At 62.5% G+C, this 24,335-nt stretch overlaps 1 protein-coding gene and 1 long non-coding RNA gene across 10 annotated transcripts in view; one reads left to right on the top strand and one right to left on the bottom strand.

The window, feature by feature from the left end:
- Prdm16 (PR/SET domain 16) overlaps positions 1-24,335 on the top strand; it is a 318,869-nt gene that overhangs the window by 95,046 nt on the left and 199,488 nt on the right. For 8 of the 9 annotated variants that reach the window (XM_078025080.1, XM_078025077.1, XM_078025076.1 and 5 more), the window contains exon 2: positions 8,355-8,704. The exons of the other annotated variant lie outside the window; for it this stretch is intronic. In XM_078025080.1, coding sequence (XP_077881206.1) covers positions 8,355-8,704 — 350 coding nt within the window. The remainder of the gene's footprint in view (positions 1-8,354; positions 8,705-24,335) is intronic. 9 annotated transcript variants of the gene reach the window in all.
- Positions 21,175-23,312, bottom strand: LOC120890597 (uncharacterized). The gene is made up of 2 exons (XR_005734899.2): positions 23,190-23,312; positions 21,175-21,936 (listed from the first exon to the last, which is right to left on the bottom strand). It is a non-coding gene; the product is annotated as an uncharacterized LOC120890597 (long non-coding RNA).

Genomic DNA, 24,335 nt, shown 5'->3' with positions numbered 1-24,335 from the left:
CGGCCCCGCAGGCTCAGCCCAGCCGGGGCTCCAGCTCAGGGGACCGGTCCAGGGCTCAGTGGAGCACAGGCTGCTGCCCGCTCTCTATCACGGGTTCGGCAGGCTTGGGCGGAGCCCATGAATGACAGCTAGGGACAGTCCCTGCGGGTGGGATACACTAGTCCAGGGACCCATCACACTCCAGAGTGACAGGTGACATGCCCCAAACACCCAACACAGCTGCGTCTACCTCCCTCTAAGCCTCATGGGTCCACCTTACTTCTAAGCCCCAAGGGTGACCTCCCTCTGAGCCTCATGGTGACCTCCCTCTGAGCCTCATAGTGACCTCCCTGTGAGTCTCATGGTGACCTTCCTCATTGTGACCTTCCTCTAAGCCTCATGGTGACCTCCCTGTGAGCCTCATGGTGACCTCCCTCTAAGCCCCATAGGTGACCTCCCTGTGAGTCTCATGGTGACCTTCCTCATTGTGACCTTCCTCTAAGCCTCATGGTGACCTCCCTGTGAGCCTCATGGTGACCTTCCTCTAAGCCCCATAGGTGACCTCCCTGTGAGTCTCATGGTGACCTTCCTCATTGTGACCTTCCTCTAAGCCTCATGGTGACCTCCCTGTGAGCTTCATGGTGACCTCCCTCTGAGCCTCATAGTGACCTCCCTCTAAGTCTCATGGTGACCTCCCCTCCGAGGTCACAACCCCTTGGTTGGGACATGTCCTTCCAGCCCTCCCCCAGCTAGACGAGGAGCTCAGGGGAAACGGTGGCCAACACTGGGCCTTCTGGGAAATTGGTACCACCCCAGGGGACCTGGGGCCACAGGTCCCTGAGCCACTCGGGCTGTGATGTGATGTCCTCTGATGAAGTCACCCACCCGTGGCTTCCCACTGAGGACCCCATCCCTTCCCGCCCCTCAGGCCCCCTCCTGTCCATCCCAATAGACCTGGCCTGCCCTCGGGTGCTGGCTGCCCTGCGCTGGGGGCGCTGCTCTTCCCAGGAACCCGCCGGGTCTTCCACAGACTCCACTGGCAGGCGGCAGGGGTCCTGGAGGGCTGGGCCTGGTGTTCAGGGTGGTGCTCTGGGGCCAGCTTGGCCGTGGCCAGCAGATGCAGGAGGTCCCTGAGCGGGTACCTGACCCACAGCTGGGCACCCCGGTCAGGTGGTTTGGGCCATGCCATTTCAGAGGTGCCAGTCTCCTAAAGCACCTGGATTCTCCAGACAGGGACTCCCCCAGCTCAGCTCTGGGGATCTGACTGGTTCCCTGTGGCCTGCGGTCCCTGATCAGCACCAGCCTCATGCACCCCGGTGGTGGCACCCTATAGGTGGGGGTCACCCGTGAGGAACCAGGACCTTGCAGCCCTCTGAGAGCACAGCTCTGGGGACAGAGGATGGGGAGGCCACTGGGGGCGCCTATAGTGCCTCACGGGTGCAAAGAGGGGTGGCCTGCCTGGTGTGGCTCTGGCTGGTGGCCCACCTGAGCGTGGCTCACGAGACAGGAAGGGAGTGCATCTGTTGCTATGTGCAGCCCAAATACATTCTTGGGGGGAGCTCTGAGCCACTGGGAGCTCTGAGGGAGCCAGCGAGCTGCGCCTGGCCCCCATCTGCCTGGGTGGACCCAGGGCGGCCAGTTGGTCGCCATGTTGCAGCAGGATGAGAGCTCAGCAGAGCCTGGCCACCTCCCGGGGTGGCTGTCTGACGGGCTGCCAGGAGTCCTCCTTTGCAGATGGGCAAGAGGGAGGCTCCATCCACCCTGCCCGCCTCCAGCTGCACGGGCAGGGTCTGAGCTGGTAGGTGCCTTGGCAGGCTCCATTCCATGGGGTACCCTGGATGGCGTCCTTTCCGGGTCTCCCCCAGCTGCAGGGTATACAAGGGGCCGCTGGAGTGGGGCTGGGGGCCGCTGGGGTGGGCTGAGGTCAGCCTACATGTCCTCACCAGGCAGGGCCGTCCCCCCGCCCAACCCATGTCCACGGGGAGTGGGAAGGCTGAGTGGACGATGAGCTTGCTAGGCCTGGGTAGGCTTTGGAGGCTGCCCCCCACCCGAGGGCTCCCCACAGGCCTAGCTGGTCTCACGTAGCCCGCAGGGGGCCACAGCCACGTGCCAAAGAAGCCCCACTCAGAGCCACTCTGTGCGTGGTGGGGTCACATGACCCTCTTCTGTCTTCCGATGTTCCTCTCTCTTCCTTTTGGGGTTTCGGCAGTGCCTACTCGGGGTCTCATTCAATCAGCTGGGGATATCAGCACCAAGCCTTGGGACAGGGGCCAGCTGGGCTGTCACTGCTTGGGTGGGAGGTCAGGCTACCTCATCCTCCTTAGTCCCCCGCCCCCACGGCTGGTGCCCTATGGGACACTCTGGGAGCACTGTCCCCTCCTCTGAAGTATGGCATATGGCAGCCTGCTTGTTTCCAACCCCTGAGGACGGGGGTGGTGCAACAGGAACCAAAAAGAAAACCCGGCCTAGGAAGGCCACCTGCGAGGTGCTGTGTGTGCATGTCAGGGTGGGGCCAGGAGCTCCACCCGCACTGGGGGAGGCCTGGCCAGTGTCTGGACTGGTCAGAATGTCTGCAGTCTTCTCTGAAACTTCCTGCCTGGCCCTGGTCCTATAGCCAGGGAGGACCTGTGGCAGACATCTAGAAAAATGGGGTGAGGGCCATGTCAGGATGGGTCAGGGCACGGAAGAGTGCCCGGGTGCGAGCATCGTGGCTCAGGACTCGACTGCTGTGCTGTGCTGTGCAGGCCGCTGGGCTCCTGTGCCCTGCTTCCCCTCCTGTGGGTGAGACGGCGGCACCCATGTGGGAGGCACACACTCCCCCTCCTCCCAGGGAGGGTGCTTAGGGGAAAACGGGGCTGGGGTCACAAGGCGGGCTGGGGTCACAATGCAGGCCGGGGAGGTGCCTGGCCCCTCCTGGTGTCTCTGCTCTCTCTGCCCTGGCCACCTCCTGAGACGCCATGTGGTACTAGTCAGGGTCCCAGGTCCCAGCCTTCATCCTGGAGAGCCGGGGATCTTAGTGGAATGGGGAGTAGCTGGACAGGTCCCAGCTCAGTGGGCCTTGGGAGCTCAGCAGTGCTGTTCAACCAGAACCAGGGTCCCACAGCAGTGCCACAGGGATTTCTGAGACTCACGTTTCAATCCAGTGCAGGATCTTACTCTGTAAGGTCTTCTGAACCCTGTGATGTCGCATCCATCTGGACCCTGGGAAAGATGTCCTGTTGGGTCACGGGCCCAGTGGGTCTCTCAGGACTGTCGGGGAGAGCCAAGGCCCTGGCTCCTGAGCTCCCTGGTGCCAGGCCTGGACTTGGGTGGCCAGTGCAGCAGCTTGGGTGAACACTGAAGGGGTGCCCACCCGGGGCCAGTACATGATCTGGCCTGCCCCCTCCTGGCCCTGCCTGGTCCAGCCTCCTTGCAGTGTGAGGTGGGGATACAGGGTGGTCCAGGACCACCTTTCTGTTTACTAGCTGGAAGCCACTGGGATGCAGGTCAGGGGGCCAGAGCCCAGGCCACAACCTGCCCATACCTGCTTTCTTGGATCTGCCCCTCTCAGCCTGGCAGACCCTCCCCAGGGTACCCTCCATCTGTACCTGTGATGAGTAAGGGTTTGGGGGTTTGCAGCCCAGAGTTGGGACCATGGGTTGCCGTCTGCCTCTCGTGGGAGGCCGCAGGTTTCCAGAATCTGAAGTGCCAGGGAGCTGCCTGGCAGGAGGCTCCTGGGCTCGGGCTCCGGGGGGCACCACCTCGCCCTCCTGCCCTCTGGGGTCTCAGGGTTTTATCAAGCAGCACCCCCGCCTCCCGGGGCCAGGCGAGGAGCCACTAGACCAAGTGGCAGTCACTAAACACAGTCTCATAAACGACAGGGTCAACCAGGCTGAGGGACTCCACACCAGCGTGCCCAGGCAGAGGACCCCGGAGCTCTGAATGACGCTCTTTCCGCTGAGGTTTAACGGAAGTAATCGTGGATGCCCACGGTAGTGACCAGTGGAGATCCCAGTGGCAGGGGAGATCCGGCGCCCCGCAGGTCCCAGCCAGCCCAGTCAGGCACAGCCCAGCCCCCTCAGAGGCCCCGGGGCTCCCACTGGTGTCTGGCTCTGTGTCCAGGGTGGTCTGTGCACCCCCAGCACCACCTAGGCCTGTCTAACCCTGCGGCCCCAGGTGCAAGGGGGGCCTGTCCTCAGGGAGCCCCCTCCTCCCCAAAAGTCACTCCCACCCTGTGTTGAGGAGCCTCGGGCACCACACCTGCCTGTGGCCACTGAGCCTTCGGGCAGCCGCTGTCTGCTGGCCGGACTTCCTGCTGGGAGGGTGGACTTGCAGATGCCGTCGGCACCCACCCAGCCATGGCACCAAGGGTGGGGCTCTGGATGCTCAGGAACCGGGTCTGGTGGGCTGGCAGGGGCATGTGGCCTCCTGGGCCGGGGCAGGCTGTGCCCGGTGATGGGGACAAATAGGGTGGGGCTCTCCCATGAAGAGTCGGGGGCGTTGCGGGAGCGTGGTGAGCTCTGGGAGGGAGCTGCTGGCTCAGGCTGCGGGCCCTCCGAAGAGTGGGGGCCAGCAGGGCTGAGACTGCTGGGGTAGCCGGGGGTCGCATCCATGTGTCCCCAGGGACCCCCACAGGGCCTTGCTGGGCACAGTGTGGGGGGCTGCCCGGGCACAGCTCTCTCTCCCGTCCTCTCTAGGGGCCCCCCCTCCCCACAGCCCCTGTGCAGGCCTGTGACGGTGCCGGCAGACTTTCTGGGTTCCTGGAGGCCCTCTGCCCACACACGCGGCAGACCCGCCCCTCCACACACTCTACCACCCTCGTACACACACTCCTGTGACCACGCCCGCGTGAAGCCCACTCTCCACTGGCGCTCAGGCCCTCACCCTCCCCTGCAGCCCTCAGAGCTCATGTCCACTCACAGCCCAGCCTGCGAGGACACCCAATGGTGAAGGTCCCCCAGACTCCCGGCCTCCCATGGAGTCTCCCATCCTCTCCTCCAGGTGATAACAGCCAGGAGCTCGGGTTCCAGGAGAGAGGCTGGTGACCGCCTTCCTACCACGGGGCCAGGGGGTCGTGGGCAGCGAGGAGGCCCGCCAGCTGTTCAGACCCTGCCCTGTGTCTTACACCGAGGTCCTCATTCAGGTCTCCCCAACACGTCTCTCCACACCCCAGAATCCTGCCGCGGGGTTGCTTTCTCCGTGGGGGTCTCTGGGAGATGGTGGGGTGGCTTGGCTCAGGGAGTAGTCACCACACTGGGAGAGAGGGGACAGAAGGCTCCCTCTGTGAACCTGGGACCAGCCCTACACCAAAGGCTGGGCGGGAGCTGGGCACGGAGAGGCCTGAGGACACAGTGGCTCCCAGCCGGTGCCTCCTTCCAGGGGCAGCTGGGTCCTCTGTCCTCGGACCTGGACAACCCAGCAGGTCCACAGCTGACCCGCGTGAGTCACACACAGTCTTTCTTGCATGAGGTTCTCCAGGAGCAGGCCCAGTGGGCACCCAGTGGTTCCGGCAGGCACCTCTTGGAGAGTGTGTAGCCTTGGCTATGATTGGGTTGCTGGGCTCGTGGGTGACCAGGCCTGGGCAGGGTCCCCTCCACCTGTACCTCCCTGAACCCTCCCCTCCTGGCTTTCATTGTTTTGGTAGATTTCCCAAAAATGAATCTGGGAATGATGGCCCCAGTCAAAAGCCCTGGTGTGAGGCCACCACAAAACCCAAACAAAGAATCCAGGCCTCTCCGAGAGCTGATGGCACACAGGTTCACCGCCCACGTCACCACAAGCTTGGGTTCTTGGCACCAGTTCCAACTTGTCAGGGACCAGCAGCCCGACTCGTGCCCACTGTCATGGAGGCCTGGGTGAAGCAACGTTGGCCTCAGGAATGGCAAGAGGGGCCCGGCAGCTCCCTGCCTGGGCTGACCATCTCAGAGGGCATCCTGGCTGGCCCTGGTGGCCGGGGAGAGCTGACTTTTAAATCCCAGCCTCGGGTTGCCCCGGGCCCCCCCGAGAGTAGAGCCATCTGTGCTTGGCTCTGAGGGCCCCTGGGTCGGCCACAGGCCTGTGTTCTCTCCAGGGCCTTCGGGCTGCCCCTGACCCCTTCCTTATTTTCTCACAATGTTTTCTGTGCCCTGATTGGGCCTCCACGAGGAGTTCTCCCCTCAGCAGCGGGGCTCGCGAAATGGAGACCTGGGCTCTTCTTGGTGGCTGCAGGCGATCACTTAACCCCGGTGACCAGCAGGGACAGGAGGCCAGCTGGTGCACAGACCTGCCTCTCAGCAGCAGGGGACAGTCCCCCTCTCTCCCGCACGGTTCCCACCCGGGAATTCGGCATGCCCGCGAGGCGCGGATTTCCTCCCAGGGGTGAGGGGGTCAGGCAAGCCGAATTCACGCAGAAAATGGAATTCACCAAGGGCCCCCAAGACGCACACGCACTTAACGCGGCCTCCCCCGCGTGGGGCACCCTCGGAGCACCCCGAGGAGCCGGTGCTTCCCGGCCGCGCCGGGGGGCAGAGGCAGCCCCTCCCGAAGGAGTTAAGGAACAGAGCGCGGGGAACGTGGGCTTCCAAGGCGACTTTGTTTGTGAGCTCTGCGCAGTTACCAGTTCCAAATCATAAGGTGGCATGTTAATGACCCCCACTTCTAATTTACCTTTATGCCGCACACAGTCAACGGGAAGGTTTACGGGGGTGTTCTTTCAAACCTCAACAGCGTCGGGCCTTCGGGAGGAGGGAACAAGGGCCGTAGTTCTGTTGCTGAATTTCTGAAAGGATCCTACCAGCCAATTAAAAAGGAACCGTTGGCCACTTAAAACATAATCATTACTTCTGTGAATGCTGCTAAATTAAATAAGTGTTATCCGCATGATTTTTTTTTTTTCCCGAGACTTTGGTTTCTTTTGAAAGAAAACATTTTGTTACTTCTCCAGCGGATCTGTTTGCAACCAGCGTGAGGAATCTGAATCGTTTTTCTTGTGCTTAAAAGTTCTTGTCCCCCGAGGCTTCACTTCACCAGTGACGTCAGGGAACAGGGAGTGGCCTCGGGCTGGAGAGATGGGCAGCAGGCGCCAAGCCCCAGGTCTCCCGCCGCTGGCCTCTGCTGCCTGCTCTCTCCTGACATTTTACCAGGTGACACTCTTGTGACTTGGAAGCCACCACTTCAAAGTGAGCAACTCGGGGGCACTTGGTGCATTCACCATGTCCCTCAGCCACCGCCTTCGCCCAAAGGACACCCGCGCCCATGAGTGGTCTCTCCCCAGCCCTGGCAGGCAGCGGTCCGTCTGCCCCGTGGTCCGTCTGTCCTGGACACGTGCAGGGGTCGGCTCCTCTCCCCTGGCTCCTTTAATTCGGCATGATATTTAGGAATAGTTTAATGGACAGATCGTGATTGTGTGTATTTACAGGACACAGTGTGATGGGTCCTCACGCGCCCACATTGGGGAGTGACCAGATCAGGGGGATCGGCGTAGCCAGGGCCTGGGGGAGGGCACCGATGGCCGACAGGAGGAGTGGGTTCTGGAGAGCTGCGGCGTGGCAGGAGCTCCTCCCTTACCGGCCGCGTGCTGCATGTGTCACAGCGGCTCTGGAGGGCGCGGCCTGCTCTGACACCGTGTGCGAGGCCACTGAGGTCAGTGCACAGGCAGCATGTCCATGCTCCCCTCCTTCTTGGGAGGGACCACGTCCCCTCACACAGATGGACCACAGGGTGTTCGTCGGCCCCTCCGCTGCGCGGCGTCTGGCCTGGGTCTACTGTGGGCTGCTGGGAATATTCCAAGTCCCTGTTCTCGGTGGCTGATGCAGGGAGGGGGTTCCTTCCTCTCCCACCCACCCGGCCTCACCCTCCTGGGTTCCTCCTGCCCTCAGGGCCTCAGGCTCCTCTGCACACTCCAGGCGGCGCTGACCCTCTCTGAGGGTGGACCTGGGCCTTACCCGTGCCCAGTCAGCCCCTAGAGTGGCCGTCCTGTTGGGGCAGCAGATCTGAGCAAACTGCATGTGAACCCAAATCTTGAGTCCTTCCGAGACTGAGGACTCCTCCGCTGCCCAGTTCCTGGTCCCAAGAACCCCAGGGTTCTGCAGCGGTCATTCCACCGTCCTCTCCAGGTTGGCCACTGCACTTAGGCTGTCCCGAGGCCTGTGAGGGGCAGCGTCCCTCCCCTGCTCCCCTGAGGCGGGACCAGTCAGCACGTCCCCGGGCTGTGGGGACCACAGGCCCCACAGGAGCCTGCCTGGCGGATCTCCCCAGAGCCACTAACTCCTTGCTTCAGGAGGGAGCAGAGGTGGCATCAGCTGGGCAGCGGGAGGCGGCCAGGGCCCAGAGGGCTCTGGGTGCCCTGGGTTCCTCCAAGGGCCCATGACCCTGGGGGTCCCTTTGCCATGGAGGCTGACACTGCCTTCTCTCTTTAGGTGACGGTGACGTTGTAAATAATATGTATGAGCCCGACCCGGACCTGCTGGCTGGCCAGAGTGCTGAGGAGGAGACCGAGGACAGCATCCTGTCTCCCATCCCCATGGGGCCACCGTCCCCCTTCCCCACCAGTGAGGACTTCACCCCCAAGGAGGGCTCGCCCTACGAGGCTCCCGTCTACATTCCCGAAGACATTCCGATCCCGCCAGACTTCGAGCTGCGAGAGTCCTCCATCCCGGGGGCCGGCCTGGGGATCTGGGCCAAGAGGAAGATGGAGGTCGGCGAGAGGCTGGGCCCCTGCGTGGCGGCGCCCCGGGCGGCGCTGAAGGAGGCCGACTTTGGATGGGAGGTGAGCCTTCTGAGCCTGAGCATGATTGATCACGGCCATTTATCTTGTGTTCAATCTATTTATAAAGCCGGGAGCAGCCACTGCCCGAGGCGGGAGGCTCGGTGGGTCGGAGAGAGAGAGCGTTCGAATGTCACATTTCCCAGGGTTATTTTACCCTGCAGCTTTCATGACGCGACTCAGAAAACATCAGCGGGCCTCGCGGACGCCTGTCAGCCCCAATAGGCTGCAGCGCTCTCCGCCCGGAAATGTGTCTTTCATGAGCTCATGTCTTAAAACATCCTGCGCCTCCCGCCAGATTGTAGGTGCTAACGGGCCATCGTGGCAGAGCAGGGGACGTGAATGGATTGTCCCAGAGGAGCCGTCTTGATTCTGGGGCTCCATCGTCACCCCGGCAGCCGGGGGGCAGCTCCCCAAATGTCTGCCGGCCATGCATGTCCATGCCAAGGGCCTGCTGCCCAGTCCTTGCAGGGGCCGATTCTCAGGTCTCAGGGCCTCTTCCAGCCAGGGAGGGAGGGTGTCCTGCTGTTTAAATTTCCCTCCCAAGCCTCGGCTGGCCTTGATGGTGTTGGTGCCCGCGAGCACCTGACCTGCCACGGGGGGTCAGAGACAGAGGGTGCGTCTGCTGAGACGGCGTGGATCACCTCCCACGGCCTTGCCAGGGCTACTCAGGGGCAGAGTGTCCGGAGATGTCCTGCTAGCCCTTAAGGGTTCAGAAGAACACTTTTGGGGGCTCTCAGATGGTCTCAGGGGAACTGAAGAGCTGCAGTGTCCCTTTCTCAAAGGCCTGGCCTTTCTGCTGACCCTGGTTTGTGGGGTGTTTCCGTTAGGGATGCTGCAAATCCAGGTCCCTTCTGGTATCTACCACCTGCAGAGATGCTGGGGCCGAGGCTGTGCGGGAAGATGAGCGTCAGGTGGACAGGCTCTGCCCGCTGGGCCCTCCCTCCTGCCCTCTAGGGGCTTGGAGAGTTCCCCAGGCTGCCCTGCACCTCAGCTGTCTATGCAGGGTGAGGGACGTTCTTGGCCTGAAGGTTTTCTTTCTCATGGCCCTTAATGCTCCCAAACGTACCCTAGAGACACCACCCGCCCAGTGCCCTCGTCTGGACCCTCAGGGCCCCAGGCTCTCCCCTGGGCCTGCAGCGCTCCAAGCCCTTTCTAAAGATATCAGGGAAAACTGGGTGCTAACGTGCTTGGGGTGTGGCTAGTGGCTACCCCCTGGCCCCAGAACTGAGGCAAGGGAGGGGTCTCCACACTGTCCTGCAGGCAGTAGGACGTGGCCCTGCTAGCATGGGGACTCGTGGGGCCCCCTGTTGTGGACTCGAGGGACACCTGCCCGCCAGCCCAAGCATCAGCTCTTGGAGGGCTTTGGGGTCGCAGGAGGGGGCCAGGTTGAGCAGGTGGGTGGAGGAATGGTCCAAGGTGGTGGAGGTGTACCCAGCCAGCTGGCGTGGGGGGCCGGGGTCAGCTGCTGCCTTCCTCAGGAGGTCACCTTCGGGACTAACTGGCCAGGGGCCAGGAGCAAGGTGGGCAGAGGGGAGGGAGCTTGGAGTCACAGCCACGTGGGTGGGTGGCACGCCTCGGCGTGGCCAACAGGCTTGTCCTTCAGGGCCAGGAGAGCCAGGTCCAAATAATGTGGCAGGTGACATTTGGGCTGTGGACTGGACGTGGCTTGTGTGCAGGGAGGACTCCGGGGGTTTGTCTGACCTACTTAAAAGGCCTGAGCTGTTTAATTAGTAGGCGGCTTTCAGGTGCTTGAGGGTCAATGAACCCTGCAGGTAGCTCTTTGGATGACCTTGAGGTGACTTTGTTCTTGTCTGCCTTGATACAAGTTCTGTTTGCTTTACTGGAAGAAATGGCCTGTATCGCGGTGGCTCTTGGTGCAGGGCACACAGGCTGTCCCTGTCACCCGCCGGCACCTGTTGACTTTGCAGTGTTGTTTGTTCTCTGAGCACCTGAGGGAGAGTTCCTGCCCCACTGTGCCCCCCCTTCTGCTGAGAGCCTGTCCCCCACGGCGCCCCCACAGCTTCTTGTCGTGCCAGATTTTAGAGTCTGCCCTCAGCCCCGTCCTCGGGGCCTCCAGATGCGCCTGTGCTGTCTCGTTTGACCTTGATTTCGAGTGGCCCAGGCACCCGTCGGCTTGGTGGCCCTCTCTGCCTTCCCCGCCTGCCACCAGTGACCGCGCAGTCCCCTGTGTCGTTGGGATTTGGTACCAATGGCAGAGGTGCACGGGAGACCCCTGGGGACTCGCGGGGAAGCTCGGGGCGAGCCCCTGTCCCCTGGGATCAAGGAGGACAGGGAAGCGCTTTCTTTCTAGCTCCACAGTCTCAGCCGGGCCTCGGGCGGGGAGAGCCACCCTCCCCTCCGGGCAGCCTGACCAGCACCCTCTACGTGTTCCTGAGTGGTGGCTGTCGCTTTAGGGTCTCCCGGTCTTTCTGGAGGTCTGCGGTGTCCCTCCCCAGGACTTCCCTGACCTGCTTGGCCTGCGTGCCTTATCTCTCCGTCACCGCCAGCAGGGCCTCCGAGCCCGGACGGAAAACCTGGGACCCAGCGCCCAGGCCTCTGTGGTTCTGGCAGCAGAGGGCCTCCCGTCTGCCACCCAAGCTGCTCGGCACCAGGTGGCCCTGACCTGCGGGCTGCTCCGGCCTGTGTTCCTGCAGACGGAGGAGGTGGACGTCATGGGGCTGTGTCACTGGGCCAGTGCACCACCCACCGGGGAGCCCGGCAGGCCCAGGCCACACAGGGCTGGGCTCCCGATGGTCCAGACTTTAAACAGGACTGTCCACGCTCACGCCGTACACTGTTGTTAACACGGTGTTCATCTACGGAAAAAGAATAAGTCACGTTTTAGCAAAGATGACAGCTGACAGCTAAGGAGGACCAGGATGGTTTTGTGTCCCCGAGGGGTGGCCAGTCTGAGCCACCATGAAGACACATAGGGCCAGTCAACCTGAGGTTTGGGGGTGACTCAGACCCAGACAAAGTTCTCCTCTCCCCCAGGGGGCAGTGGCTCCTGCGCATGGGCAGGGACAGCCCACTCCAGGGGACCTTCCTTCAGCTGAGCAGCATGTGGGACCCGGCCGAGCCTCTCCTTCCGCTGGTCACTTGTTTCTTAGGCCTCGAAGGCTGTTCCTCCTTCCATCTCCACACATGTATCAGGGACATTCAGTGACTTTAGGCCACCCCATGGGGTGCTTTGGGGCCCCCAGGACGTGACTTCTTGCCATTTTGGAAGGAAACACGCCCCCTGCCTGATGCCCCTGCCTGGACTGGGTGGGCTGTGCCCGTGTGGGCTTGGGTGCCTGGAAACGCTCGCTGGGCTCTTTCCCTAGGGGGCTCTGTCAGGAGGGCGCCCCAATTCCCACTCCCCTGCCGCCTGACGCACCGGGCTCAGCCGCCTTCCCGCCGTGACGCAGCCCACTGTTCGCCCTCCCAGAATAAATCACCCCATGATTGCATTTTATTGCCCGAGGGTCTGCAGAACAATGATTCTGATCATCTGTTGAGTAAATCGTGACATTTATCATCGCACTGTTTATTTTGCTAATTAAGAGACGGTGGCAGTGACAGCCCAGAGACAGCCGGCCGTGGATGGGCTGCGTGGAGGCCACCTGCCCCAGGCAGCGTCTGCAGCTGTGCCAGCCGCTGGGGCAGAGAACGTGGCTGGAGGCCGGGGCAAGCTCCAGGGCAGGCGACCCTAGACTTCAGCCATGGTTTCCTCCCAAGTCCTGTGGGATGCTTGCTGGGGGAACCCCAAAGCCCTTCTCGTGGCCTCCCAGGCCTGCTGTAATCAGCAGTTGAGTGTCTTCTGCTGAAGGAGGGCGTCTGCCTGTGTTGGAGAAGCTGCTAAAGAATGTTGCTGTGAACCGACGGGGTTTCAATTATCTGGAGAATTGACTCAAGTGGACTGCGGCATCCCCTGGCGCGAATGACTGAATATTAATAGACACGTTCGTTTGTTCAATCAACAAACCATCTGGGCCTGGGCCAAGGCCCGTGGGAAGCTGCAGGGTTCCTGGGAAAGCAGCTTGGAGGCTTTGGGCTTCCCCGACTCCCCCGTACCACAATCTCAGGGGCTTCTCCAGGGACCCCAGGAGAAGGGTCAAGGCCTGTCAGTCACCCCCTGATGGCCAGAGATGCCAGGCTGGGGGACACCATGGGCACCATCCGCCCCAGCCCTGTCCTCTGAGAATCTGAGAAACTTCTGCTCATAACACGAAGTCATTATGGACAACGCAGCCTTGAAGGGAGGGGGTGCCCAGGGTGTCCCCAGCACAGGCCGTGCACACCTCTGAGCATTCTCCAAAAGCAAGGCGTTCCTGGTCCTCCGGGGGCCAGGATGGCTCCTGGTAACGGCAGGGCTGTCTGTGCAGGGTGGCTCAGCCTGCAGCCTCCCCAGGATGAAGGTCCCCAGCAGACAGCTAACGGCAGCTCGACTCGAGAAACAGCCCCGAGGAGCGGCTGCTTCAGCACCAGCAGCACGTCCCAAAGGCCCCAGGGCTGTGGCCAAGGCCAACCTGATGGCAGGCTGGGCAGAGCAGGCCTCGGCCTCAGCTCCAGGCCCCCGGGGCAGCTGGGCCTCCCCTCCTCCTTTCTGGGACCTCAGGCACCCTCACCCCAAGCCCGGTGCTCTCCCCCCCCCAGGTCGTCCACCTGCCACCCGGGGGGATGGGGGCCCTGGGGCAAGGCCTCCAGTCTGCACAGGGCAACCTTCTCCTGGAGATTTCCTGAAGTCCCGCAGAGGCTCCAGCCTCCCAGGACCGGGCCTCCGGGCCTCTACCCTGCTTGGGCTTGGAGGTTTGGGAGCAGCCGCAGTGCCTGTTGTGTGGGGTGACTGGGGGGTGCTTCTGTGAGCTCTGGGGGGATCCTGACGAGGCTTTCCAGCTCTGGGTTCATGGGGCCTTAGAGGAAACCCTGAGGAGACGACTGCTCCCCCTGGACCTGGGCATTCCCTGCCACCCGCGTGTCCCCCGTCCAGGGCTTCGTGTTGGGCCTGCAGGTGCAGAGGGGCTGTCCCTCGCTCGCCCTGAGCGGGGCTGAGGGTGAGGTGCGAGGAGGAAGACACGTTGGAGGCCCCCTCTCTGGTCTTCTCAGGCTGGTCATGGTGCTGGGGCAGGAGCCACCCAGAGACCTTGTGTGCCCCAGCTGGGGGCGTGGGCGGTGAGCTGTGCTGGGGTCGGTGCAGGGGCGGAGGGAACCAGGATGCCATCCCTGGGCTCCTGGGAACCTGTGCTCTTCTTCTGAAGCACAAGGGAAATCGAGGTCAGCCAGAAACGGACCTGTGGGCGACACAAGACCGGGCACCCCGCAGGCTCAGCGTGGTCCTCGTGGGCAGCACCACGTCCCTGAAGGATGGCCAGAAATGAGGACTCTTGGCCCTTTGTGCGCATTTGGACAAGGTCCCTATTGTGGACGCAGGAGTTTGGGAAGGACAGGCCAGAGAATGAATGCCCAGCAGACAGGGTCAGCCTGGGAGGCAGGCAGCCCAGGGCTGTGACAGCACACAGGTGACTGAGCATTCCCCTGGTGGCCGGGGAAGAAGGAGATGCCGCCCCAGCTCCTGGCCCCCGGGGGCTGGGCAGCAGCTTCGACCCTGCAGGCTTAGCCACTCCAGGAATCCCCAAGCGGAAGCAGAGCACTTGTGTCCAGGGCCCACTGGGCAGCAGGCCAGGGTGCTCCTCTGAACCCGTGGAGCCTTCCACAGCCACGGGCCTCTGCCTTCAAGCCCACCCAGCTCCGAGGGACCCACAGCAAGGCCCTGGGTTGGTGGGGGAAGAGAGGTGACTTGGGACTTCCTGTACGTGCTCAGGTGACTCGGAGAAGTGAGCAAGCTGAGCCTGGAGAAGGTCCAAACACGTGACCCCGACACGTCAGCCAAGTTTGCAGAGAAGCCGTGAAACCTGGTACCTCACCCGCACACATGGGTGCACCCCTGTCGGTCAGCCTCAAGGGTGCTCCTCGGGTACCTGCGTCGAGGGCTGGGGTCTAGGGCCCAGGTCTCACTGACTGGTCACCGTGCACTTGGCCAGTGCTGGTGAGGGCCTGGGTGGGCCAAGTGGGGGAGCAGCCATCCGTGTGTGCCCAGGAGTGTGAAGGTTGAGGATGGAAAGCCCTGGAAAACCTCCCCAGGTTCTCGGCTGTGACGGCTCCCAGGAGATTCAGTGTAGGGTCAGCGTCCAGAACAACCGACTAGAGCCAAAGGCCCTCTACATCTCAGACCCAGGCACCCGAGGGCCAGGCGTAAGCAGGGCAGGCTGAGGGTGAAGTTGCCAAGAGAAACCTTGCCAAGGGCAGCAGGTGCTACCCCTCCTGGCTGGGGTGTCCTGAGCGGCTATCTGCATGGACATGGGGGTCAGCTGCCCCTAGGAGCCACCCGGCGGGCCTGTGTGCTGACATATATGCTCCTGGCCACATGCACAGGCTCACACACAGTGCACAGCCAGCTCACACCCACACGTGCCTTCACAGGCACATGTGTGTGCGCACACCTCCACCCTGGCACACTCAGACTCCTGGCACACTCAGACTCCCGGCTCCCAGCTCCCAGCTCCCGGCTCCTGGCTCAGGGCCTCGTCTCCTGTCCTGCATGCCTCTCCAGCCCGGGCAGCCCGGGCCTCAGCTCTCTGGGCATCTGGTGAAGTTCATCCTTTAACCTCTGGCTTGGGGAGTGGCAGCCTGGAGTGGGGCCAGGAGATCACCTGGTCTGTTGGGTCTTAGGTGCTAGGTCCCCGCCTTATCGTCTAAAGCCGAAGCTGTCCCTGATGGTACTTCCTCTCAGTGGCTCCGGGTGCACACTCGGTCCCAGGCTGCCGTGGCCAGGACTCGGGGCACACTCAGCCCATGGGTTCTCAGGGCTGCACCCTCTCTGCTCCACGGCTGGGGCACCCTTGACCCTGGGTGGCCACGTCTCTGGTGGTCAGGAAAATTTTGCTGAAGTCTGAGAAGCACTGGGGGGCCTCCCTGATGACGTCTTAGGGCTCAGCGGAGGCCTCACGGTACCAAGTGTCCAGAACCGCAAGTGGGCCCCTTGGTGATGGTTCATGGAGTGGCCATCCGTCCAGTTAGCACCCAGGTGACAGGACACTTCTGGGGCTGGCAGCTCGAGGGTGGGCTCCAGGAGGACTGTGTCCTGGTGGCATGGCCCTCAGGAGCGCCACACAGGAGCTCTCCAAGAGAAGCCCACCAGCCACCCCGTTTCTCCAGGACGGCCAGAGGAGCCCGCCAGAACCCTGTCCGTCTCCCAGGCACCCTGACATCAGCCCAGACACTTTTAGCTCAAGAATGCCACGAATCCTGCACTATCTTGGGCCCTGCTCTGAGGCTGGGTATATAAGGAATTTCAGAAAAAAGGAGAGAGAATGACTAAGAATACCTCCGAGGCTCTCCTCCACTTCCTTAAGGGGTAATAACTCAGTCGCAACCCGGCAGAGGGCACTTTCTTTAAATAGAGCTTTCTGATTCACAGGCGAAAAAGGGAAATCAATGTTTTCTTTTCATATTTGAGAGACAGCTCGGATGCCAACTCCTTCCGTGGCATTTCACCATCCACAGTCACACACACCCGCCCGTGATGGCCAGACCCATCCCACTCCAGGGACAGCGCTCCCCGGGGGCCACGCCCGCGCCTGCCCGCCAGTCCCCAAGGCTGTCTGCAGATCCGGCCTGCCTCTGCTCCGTCCCCTCTTCATCCCCCTCCGTCTTCCTTCTCCTTAAGAAGATAAGGATCGCACACTAAAGGATTTAAAAGGTGTGCGGGGGAGACGCCGCCCCTCTCGGCGGACTCCTGGGCCCCAGCTACTGAGGCACCTGGACCCGCCACGTGGCAGCCTGGTGAGCGGCCTGGCCATCGCGTCCCTCTGTGACCGAGGAGTGCTGGCTAGAGGAAGGCCCGGCCTGTACCGGGCACCTGCCAAGGCCGCTCCACAGTTCCCTGGCCAGCGGTGCTGGGCCCTGAGGGGACTGGTCTTGGTCTGAGGACTGAGGCTCAGGGAGGACCCCAGTGGGCCAGAGTGGGGCCCAAGCCTGGCTCCTGGGGTCACTTTTCCCAGGAACTGTGGTGTCCTCGCTTGCCAAATGGGTCCCCATCTATGTCCCATGTCACTATATTTATGACAAGGAATTCTGCAGACCCTGGAGAGAGCTGTCAGCCGTCCTGAGGACTGGATGTGGGGTCCTGTAGTGACCATCCTGCTAGGTCAGGGGCCTGCGAGGACAGAGACGCGCTGGGGCCCAGGAGTCCGCCGAGAGGGGCGGCGTCTCCCCCGCACACCTTTTAAATCCAGGTTCACCCCACCTGCCAGCATTCCTGGGGGGTCCCAGGACTCTGCCTCTGACCCAGACTGAGGAGCAGCCCCTGGAGGCCTCCGCGCCAGGGCGGCGGCCTGCAGACGGCCGTCGGGGTGGGCTCCAGCCAGTCCTTCCTGCCCTGGGCTCACGTCACCAACACTGGCTGAGGGCACAGGCAGGTCCCACTGCCTCCAGTGTCCCCTGTCCCTGTCAGCAAGGGCTCTCGTCAGCCCTGGAGGGACCTGGTGCACTCGTGGAACGGGGATATCGGGGCTGGAGTGTGCCGCGTGGGCCGGGCCGCGACCTGGGACCCCACTCAGCTCTGGCTCTGCGCCAGGCTGGCGTTCGGGGTTAGCCTTGTGATGCTGGGCACTGGGCACCCACGCCCTCTGGGCTCACCGCGCCTCCCCGAGGGAAGCCGAGAGCCACCAGATCACTCAGGCCAGAGAAGCTGCGGCGGCTGGCCTCTGTACTTGAAATGGTCTGGTTCTGAGTGATTTCCCAAGGGCAGGCTTCACAGCGGGCAGATGGGCCAGGAGGGTGGCCTTCCTGAGGGTGGGGTTGTGACTAGCCCAGTAGCTCCCGGGGGAACCCCAGCAATGCCAGCCGTCCAGCCCCTTAGAGGGCCCCCCTCCCTGCCAACAGGCCAGACAAGAGCCCCCGGCGTTCCAGGCCATAAAAGGTCTCCCTGGACATGGGCCGGGCCGCGGGCCCTGGGCTCCTTAGCAGGCAGAGGACGGCAGATTCCGCCGCTGCCCCGGCCAGGCCTGGCCTGCTTATCAGAGGGGAATTCTTGTGGCCATCACCCCGGGGTAGGAATGTGCTCCTACGTGTCTCAGCCACCTTGGCCTCAGCCAAAGGCCAGCGTGACACAGCAGCTCACCAGCTGCTGAGGGGCAGTGGCTGGCGGGATGGTCCACCTGCAGTCGCCCATCTTCACTGGTGACCTTCGTGCTGCAGAGGCAGCGGGGGCTCCCGTGGCTGTCCTGCTGTGTCCCTCGGCCTGGGGCACTGAGCGCTCTGGGTTGGCCTGGAACACAGGCAGCACCCCCAGGCGGCCTGGTCGCCCGGGGCCATTTCCCCAGGGCCAGAGGTCAGTCTGAGTTCCCGAAGCAGGCCCTTGGGGGATTGGCAGCCTGTGGTCTCCCTACACATGGACAGTTTGTCCCTCAGTGCCCCGAGGTGCCTTTCACACCTTGAAAACACCTGAATAAAATGGCCTGAAGGAGGCTCTGGTCCGCCTCCGGGACACCGGCCAGCAGCTCTGAGCCAGGCTCCTCCTTCCTCACTGCCAGCCCCTCCTGCGCTCAGCAGGTGCCCCTGAGGCTCATCAGGCCGTCCCCACTGTGTGCAGGGGTGAGATGTGTCCGGCCTTGTCCTCCCATCCCCTGTGCCGGCCAGCGCAGGGCAGGGACAGGGATTACAGCCCCAGGAACCACCCTGTGTGTGGCTCGCAGACTCGCCTCTCCCTTGGGCTAATGCCCAGTTAACTGTGCATCCATTGTGCCATCCCTGTTCAATCATGTTCAGAAATACCTACATCCACTCCTTCCCCATTTAGATCTCTCTGAAGTCCACTCTGCTTATCAGCACAGTAATTTCACGAGCAGAGCTAAGATTTCTGCCATTTAGGCCCCAGGCATTGTCTGTCTCCGCGGCAGCTGAGATAAACCCTCACCCAGAACAAAGTCGAAATGACCTTTTACAAGTAGAAGCGGCCTTGTTTCCCTCTAGACTAATTTATCAGCCTGCGTTTCGGCCCTGGTGCTCAGCAGAGGCCCGGGAGAGCGCTGGGAAGAGTGGGGGGCGCGGGGGATTAGGATGCTTGGCTGCTTCCTCGTTTTCGACAGGCACCTCGGGAAGTGTAGGTGCGGGCCTGGTGGCAGGCAGACTCGCCAGCTGTGCACCCAGGAGGGTCCCAGAGCCCGGGAGAGGTGGCCACGCCCTCTCCTGGCCTCCTGAGAGATGAAATAACCCTGGGAACGGCTCAAGCCAGGCTGGGACCTGGAGGCAGCGATGGCGGCAGGGCCGTGCCCCGGAGGCCCTGGTCGGCGGAACTCTGCTCACAGTGTAGCTGTGGGAGACCCACAGGCTCCTTCCTAGTGGCCCCTCCGGGAACCAGGAACCTCAGCAGAAGGAAAGGCAGAGGCTGCTCAGGCTTCCTGACCCACCAAGATCACATTTCCAGGGCCTCCAGTTGCCCTGGCACCCACGGCAGGGACGTCTCACAAGCTGCATGCACCCCAAGACCCACAGGCCCAAGAAGCCCAGGAACCAGGCCCAGGGGCGACGGCTGCACTGTAGGTGCCCCAGGCCTCGGCCTCTCTGAGGGGTCTCCACGGAGCCTGGGGCAGGGCACAGCGTCTGTTGGCCCTGGACACCTGCCCACACCACCACATGCCCCGAGCTGTCTTCTCGGATGGACCTTGGCTGGCCCTCTCTCCAGCCCGAAGCTTTAATGTGACCGCACCCTGGTCGCCCCTGAAGGACAGCTGTGTCTCCCCTCTTCCTACACAGGAAACTCCGCTGTCCCAGACCCCCAGGGTCTGGCTGGGGAGGAGGAGCCTGGGAGACACCCCAGGTGGAAGGGGGCCCCTCCTGACTTGTCTCTGCTGAGGTGGATGGCTTCCAGGAGAGAGCCCATCCTGGGCCGGCCCAGGCCCTGGGAGGCAGTGTGACCCTCACCCAGCCGAGTCCAGGCCCAGGCAGAGGGCTGTGGGCCCTGGAGGAGGAGGAGGAGGGACTCTGCCGTGGTCCTGCACAAGCCGCTTGCCCCCAGGAAGCCGTGGACTGCCAGGCCTACGGTCAGGGCTTTCCTGCAGACCTAGAGTCAACGTGTCGATCTTGAGGTCAACGGTGGGGCCTGAGGCACAGGTCCAGCGTCCCAGCCATGAGCCTGGCTCTCCAGAACCTGTGGAGGAGGTGAGACCTTGACCTTCACTTAGCTGGCCTGGTTGGATCTGGAGGAGAAACCATCTGGGCATCTCTGATTTTGACTTCCACTTGACAAGATCTTCACCCCCAGCCAAGCGTGCAGAGGGGACGGAGGGGGGACAGCAGGGGGGAGGGGGAGGAGGAAAAGGGGGAGGAAGTGGAGCACGAGGAGGAGGAGGAGGAAGAGGAGGCAGAGGCAGAGGCAGAGGTGGAGGAGGACCACAGAGACCCTGAAAGCCGTGAGGGTCACACACAGTGGGGTTGGGGTCTCGGGAAGGCCACCTGGAGCAACCAAAGCCTTGGGGGTGGCGGAGGGAGGTGGGGCTCCGAGCTCTGGCTGCAGAGCTGGCTGTTGTCACCTGAGCAGGACGGAGGACGCCCCTCTGTTCTGCACTTGGAGCCATCTTCCTGCTCCACTAGCAGGATCAGGGACCTGCTGCTGGAGCATGACACGTTTTCCTGGGAATCCGCGTCATCAGGAGACCCTAACGTGGCTCACTTGAGGGCCGGATGAAGGCGGGTGCTGCAGGCCTTCCGTGGGGGCCGGCTGACGGAGGGGGCTCCGTGCTGGAGGGCGCCTCCTCTCCGCTCTGAGCCCGTGCTCCTGGGGATTATTTCCAGGGAGATCTGGACTCAGTGGTGGTCATTGGAGATTCTGGATGGGGCAGAAGGACTGGGTGGGGCAGCCCAGGGCCCCCCAAAGGACTCAGTCCACCTGAGGGAACAGCGGGTCAGGACTCCCAGCCACGTCCACGTCCCACCGTGTGGGTCCTCGGGGCAGGGACGGTGGTGACCCACAGACCCTGCCTGCCCTCCTGCTGGTCCTCCAGGCCAGCCTCTCCCACCCTCTTCTGTGTGCACCCTGAGTGTGTGGCTGCCTGGTGACACTGGGGCCAAGGTGCTGATCACCCTGCCTCCCGGGGGCTCCAGCTGGGCCTTCATGCCGAGACCAGCCACACCTGCTCAACACATGTCCCTGAGGCAGGGGACAGTCACAGGGAAGGAGGCCCACTGTCCTCTGGGGCTGACGTTGAAGGGCCATTCAGCGGAATTGGCCTCAGGGGCGAGGGCACTTCCTGGGAGAGGCCCGGCCACCGCTCTGCTGAGAGGGGGGGTGGCTCAGGGTAGTTCGGGGACTCTTGATTATAACCCGTCCCCTTTAGGGCTCTCCTCAAGAACCCTGGGGTTTTGCATTTTAATCACCCAGACTGCATTGCATACGCCCCGTGGCAGCGGACGGTGAGGGACCATGTGGACACGGTGGGCTCTTTTTATTGGTTCCTTTTAAACATCAGATTGTTCTATGGGGTTTTTTAAAAAGCAATGTCCAGGTTTTCAAGAATCTCAGTCACAGAGGCAGGGTCCCGGGCCACGGCCAGAGGATGATGGCAAGACCCCAGCTCTGGAAACGCCGCTGAGATCCCCAGCCAGCCACTGCCCTGTCTGAGGCAGTCCTCCACGTGTTCGAGGTTGGAAACGAACTGTCCTCAAGTCGAGTCCCAGCTCCACGTGTCGCCGGAGCCCTGCTATTTCAGAGGTGTGAGGATGGGGAACCAGGAGTCCCCCTGGATTAATCTGGAGGAAAAAGCGTTGTGGGGGACAGCCGTGCCCCACCAGGGGGCTGTCCTCCTCCCCGACCAGGTGGCGGTCAACACAGGCTGCCCGCGGCTCCTCCGGACCGAGGCGGGAGGCGCCCCGAGCTCCTTCTCACAGAACAGCCGGCAGCGGAGCGGGCACCCTGCGGGCTCTCCTTCCACGGCGGTTTCCACACCCTCCACGTGGGGGGGAAGCAGCACAGCACCGGCCACCGAGGGAGGCAGAAGCCACTGCAGACCTGTGTCTGAGGTCAAGTGGCCGAGTGCCCTCGAGGCCCAGGCTGACCACCCTCTCTCCCACCTGTGGCTGCTGGAAACCTTGGGCCGGGTCTTGGGCGTGTTGTGTACCCCATGGGGCCTCTGGCTTCATCCTCACATGGCCGTCCTGTGTGTCCTGCATCCAGACGTCCCCTTCCTGGCCTCCTGTGGTGTGGGCAGTGAACACGGGGATGGGCTAAAGCCACAGAGGTAAGCAGGCAGCTGTGCGTGGGGCCACCCAGGTCGGAACAGCAAGGCGCTCGCTAGGGTTTGCATTTTGGGACACTCCCAGTATTTCTCATTGGGTGCTAACAGCAGTGAAATACCCATCTGCATGGACATGGCCACGCAGACTTGCTCGGCCCTCAGTGCCCTGTGGGGTGTGCAGTCGGGGTCTACGGGAGACTGGGCTTGAGCCTGCCACCCACCGGCTTTTCAAACTTCTGATTTAGGCAGGAGAACTGGGTTTGGGGGAAATGGTGTGGCCTGAACTCTTCAGGCCAAAGGAAGCCAAGAACCCCAACTGCCCTCCCTCCCTCCCGTCCTGAGGCGGCAAGAGGACCGGGGTCATCTAGGACGGCGTCCCCCAGCACCGTCACCGCCTGGAGTGCCCAGGATTCCTGGGAGACCTGCCCATCCAGAACCGCCTGCGTCGAGGTGTGGGGACGTCGAGGCAGGGCCATTTGTTCTTGGTGACCCTCCGTGTCTTGGGGGGGCTGGTGCTGACTTTCAGAAGCCAGTTGACCTGCAGAGCTATGTGGTCACTGTGCTGACGGCCCCCGGGGCCTGCTGACCCGCTGCAGGGGGATGCTTGCCCTTGAAGGCCCTTGGACAGCTAATTCAAAAAGGAAATGGTTAAAAAACAGGCGGGCAGGCAGGAAAGGAGTGGGGGGACGGCCCAGCGGTTGGCTAATTGGAGAGTGGGACCCCGGTGTGGGGGGGCCGCCGCGCCTGGACAATGTGCTCCGGAACGGGGAGCTGAGAAGGCCCGGCAGGATTGTGATCGAATTAGCCCAAGTCAGAGCCCCCTGAATGAGGTAAAGAAGGGAGGGGAAATGAAGGCCCCATTCAAGCCCATGAAAGGCCCCTGTCCCTTTCTGGATCGCAGGCAGGCTCACTTTTGTGTGGCTGGGGGCGGGGCGCTCCTGAGGACAGACTTACCTACAGCCAGTGACAGGCCCAGAAGGGAACCAGCCATTGAATGCCACCCCAGGACGGGCAGTGGGAACTGCCGCAGACAATCGCCAGCACGGCCCGGGGGCTCGGTGGAGCCCCCCGCGTCCCCCCGGGTCCCCCGGGCTTGCCAGCCAAGGGGACCTGCCCCCCAGCCTTCTATCAGGTCACTCGATTTGTACCACGTGGAATTTCGAGGTGGAACATGGACTTATTGTGGCCGGTGGCCGGGGAAAGGAACAGACCTTAATGGCCGAGTTAGAAAAAAATCGGCGTCAAAACCGTCAGACGCAGACAGGGACCGGCCAGAAACCTGAAAGGAAAAGAAAAAAATAATCAGTGGCCGGGACGCAGGAGATTACATGGAAATAAATACTTCACAAAGCGCTGTGCTCAGTAAATATTTGTTGAATTCATACATTAATTAATTTTCCAGATGAGATTTGCCTAATCCATTTTTTTAAAGAAAATAAGGATTAAGAATGAAGCGGAATCTGATGATTAGGGCCGGCCTGGTGGAGATGAAAGGCCGCGGTGCGTGTGAGGCGGGGGCTTGGACCCTCCCGGGCCACATGAGGTGCCACCCCCCGGCTGCCCGTAATTGCCCCTTGGGCTGGCTGATTCAATACGCAGGTTCCACCCACAGGGAACAGCGGTCCCCTGCCACCTCCTTCCCCCTGACACACCGTCGACCCTCTCTGGGGAGTGTTGGAGGGCTGCTCCTCTGCCCTGGTGGCTCTTTGGTGGGGTTCCGTGCTGTCCCTCCCAGGGCGTCCCTAGGGTGACTTAACAGGGTGGGGGCTGGCAGTGCCCCTGCACTCCCCAGCAATGCTTGATAGAGACGCCCCGGCTGGTACCGTGTCCCAGGTGTTACGTGTGAGGACCTTCAAGAGCCGCCACCCTGCACTTGGACCAGTGACCCTCACTGCCCGGGTTGCACCACCTCAGACTCATGCAACCCCATGGGTCTAGTTGGGCCCTCTCCAGGAGGGACTGCCGGTGGCCAGAACCCAGGTTCTGGGGATGGGCCACGAGAGCCCCTGAGGAGACCCTGGCCACGGGGTGTCCCTGGCCTGGAAGGTGACCCCCCGGGCAGAGCAGCCAGCAGACCTGCTGGAGGAGCGAGCCCCTGGGAAGCCCCTCGCAAGCCCGCCAGCTGAAGGCCTGCTGCATGGGGAGAGGCAGGTGGACGGGCTCTGTGCACCTGCCTCCCTGGGCAGCACGGGACTGGACGTCACTCCTGGGAGATGGAGTGACTGCCGTTCAGGGACAAGGTCCTGGTGCCGGAGCAGACGCACAGAGAGCCCCAGGGAGCCAATCTCGGAGAGTGAACTTCGGACCCATTCTGTCCTTTCCAGTGCACATGGGACCCCCAGGCACACACCCACGTG

The sequence above is a fragment of the Ictidomys tridecemlineatus genome, chromosome 11 (genome assembly GCF_052094955.1).
Source record: "Ictidomys tridecemlineatus isolate mIctTri1 chromosome 11, mIctTri1.hap1, whole genome shotgun sequence".
Taxonomy (NCBI): domain Eukaryota; kingdom Metazoa; phylum Chordata; class Mammalia; order Rodentia; family Sciuridae; genus Ictidomys; species Ictidomys tridecemlineatus.
This window is presented reverse-complemented; position numbering and strand designations above follow the sequence as displayed.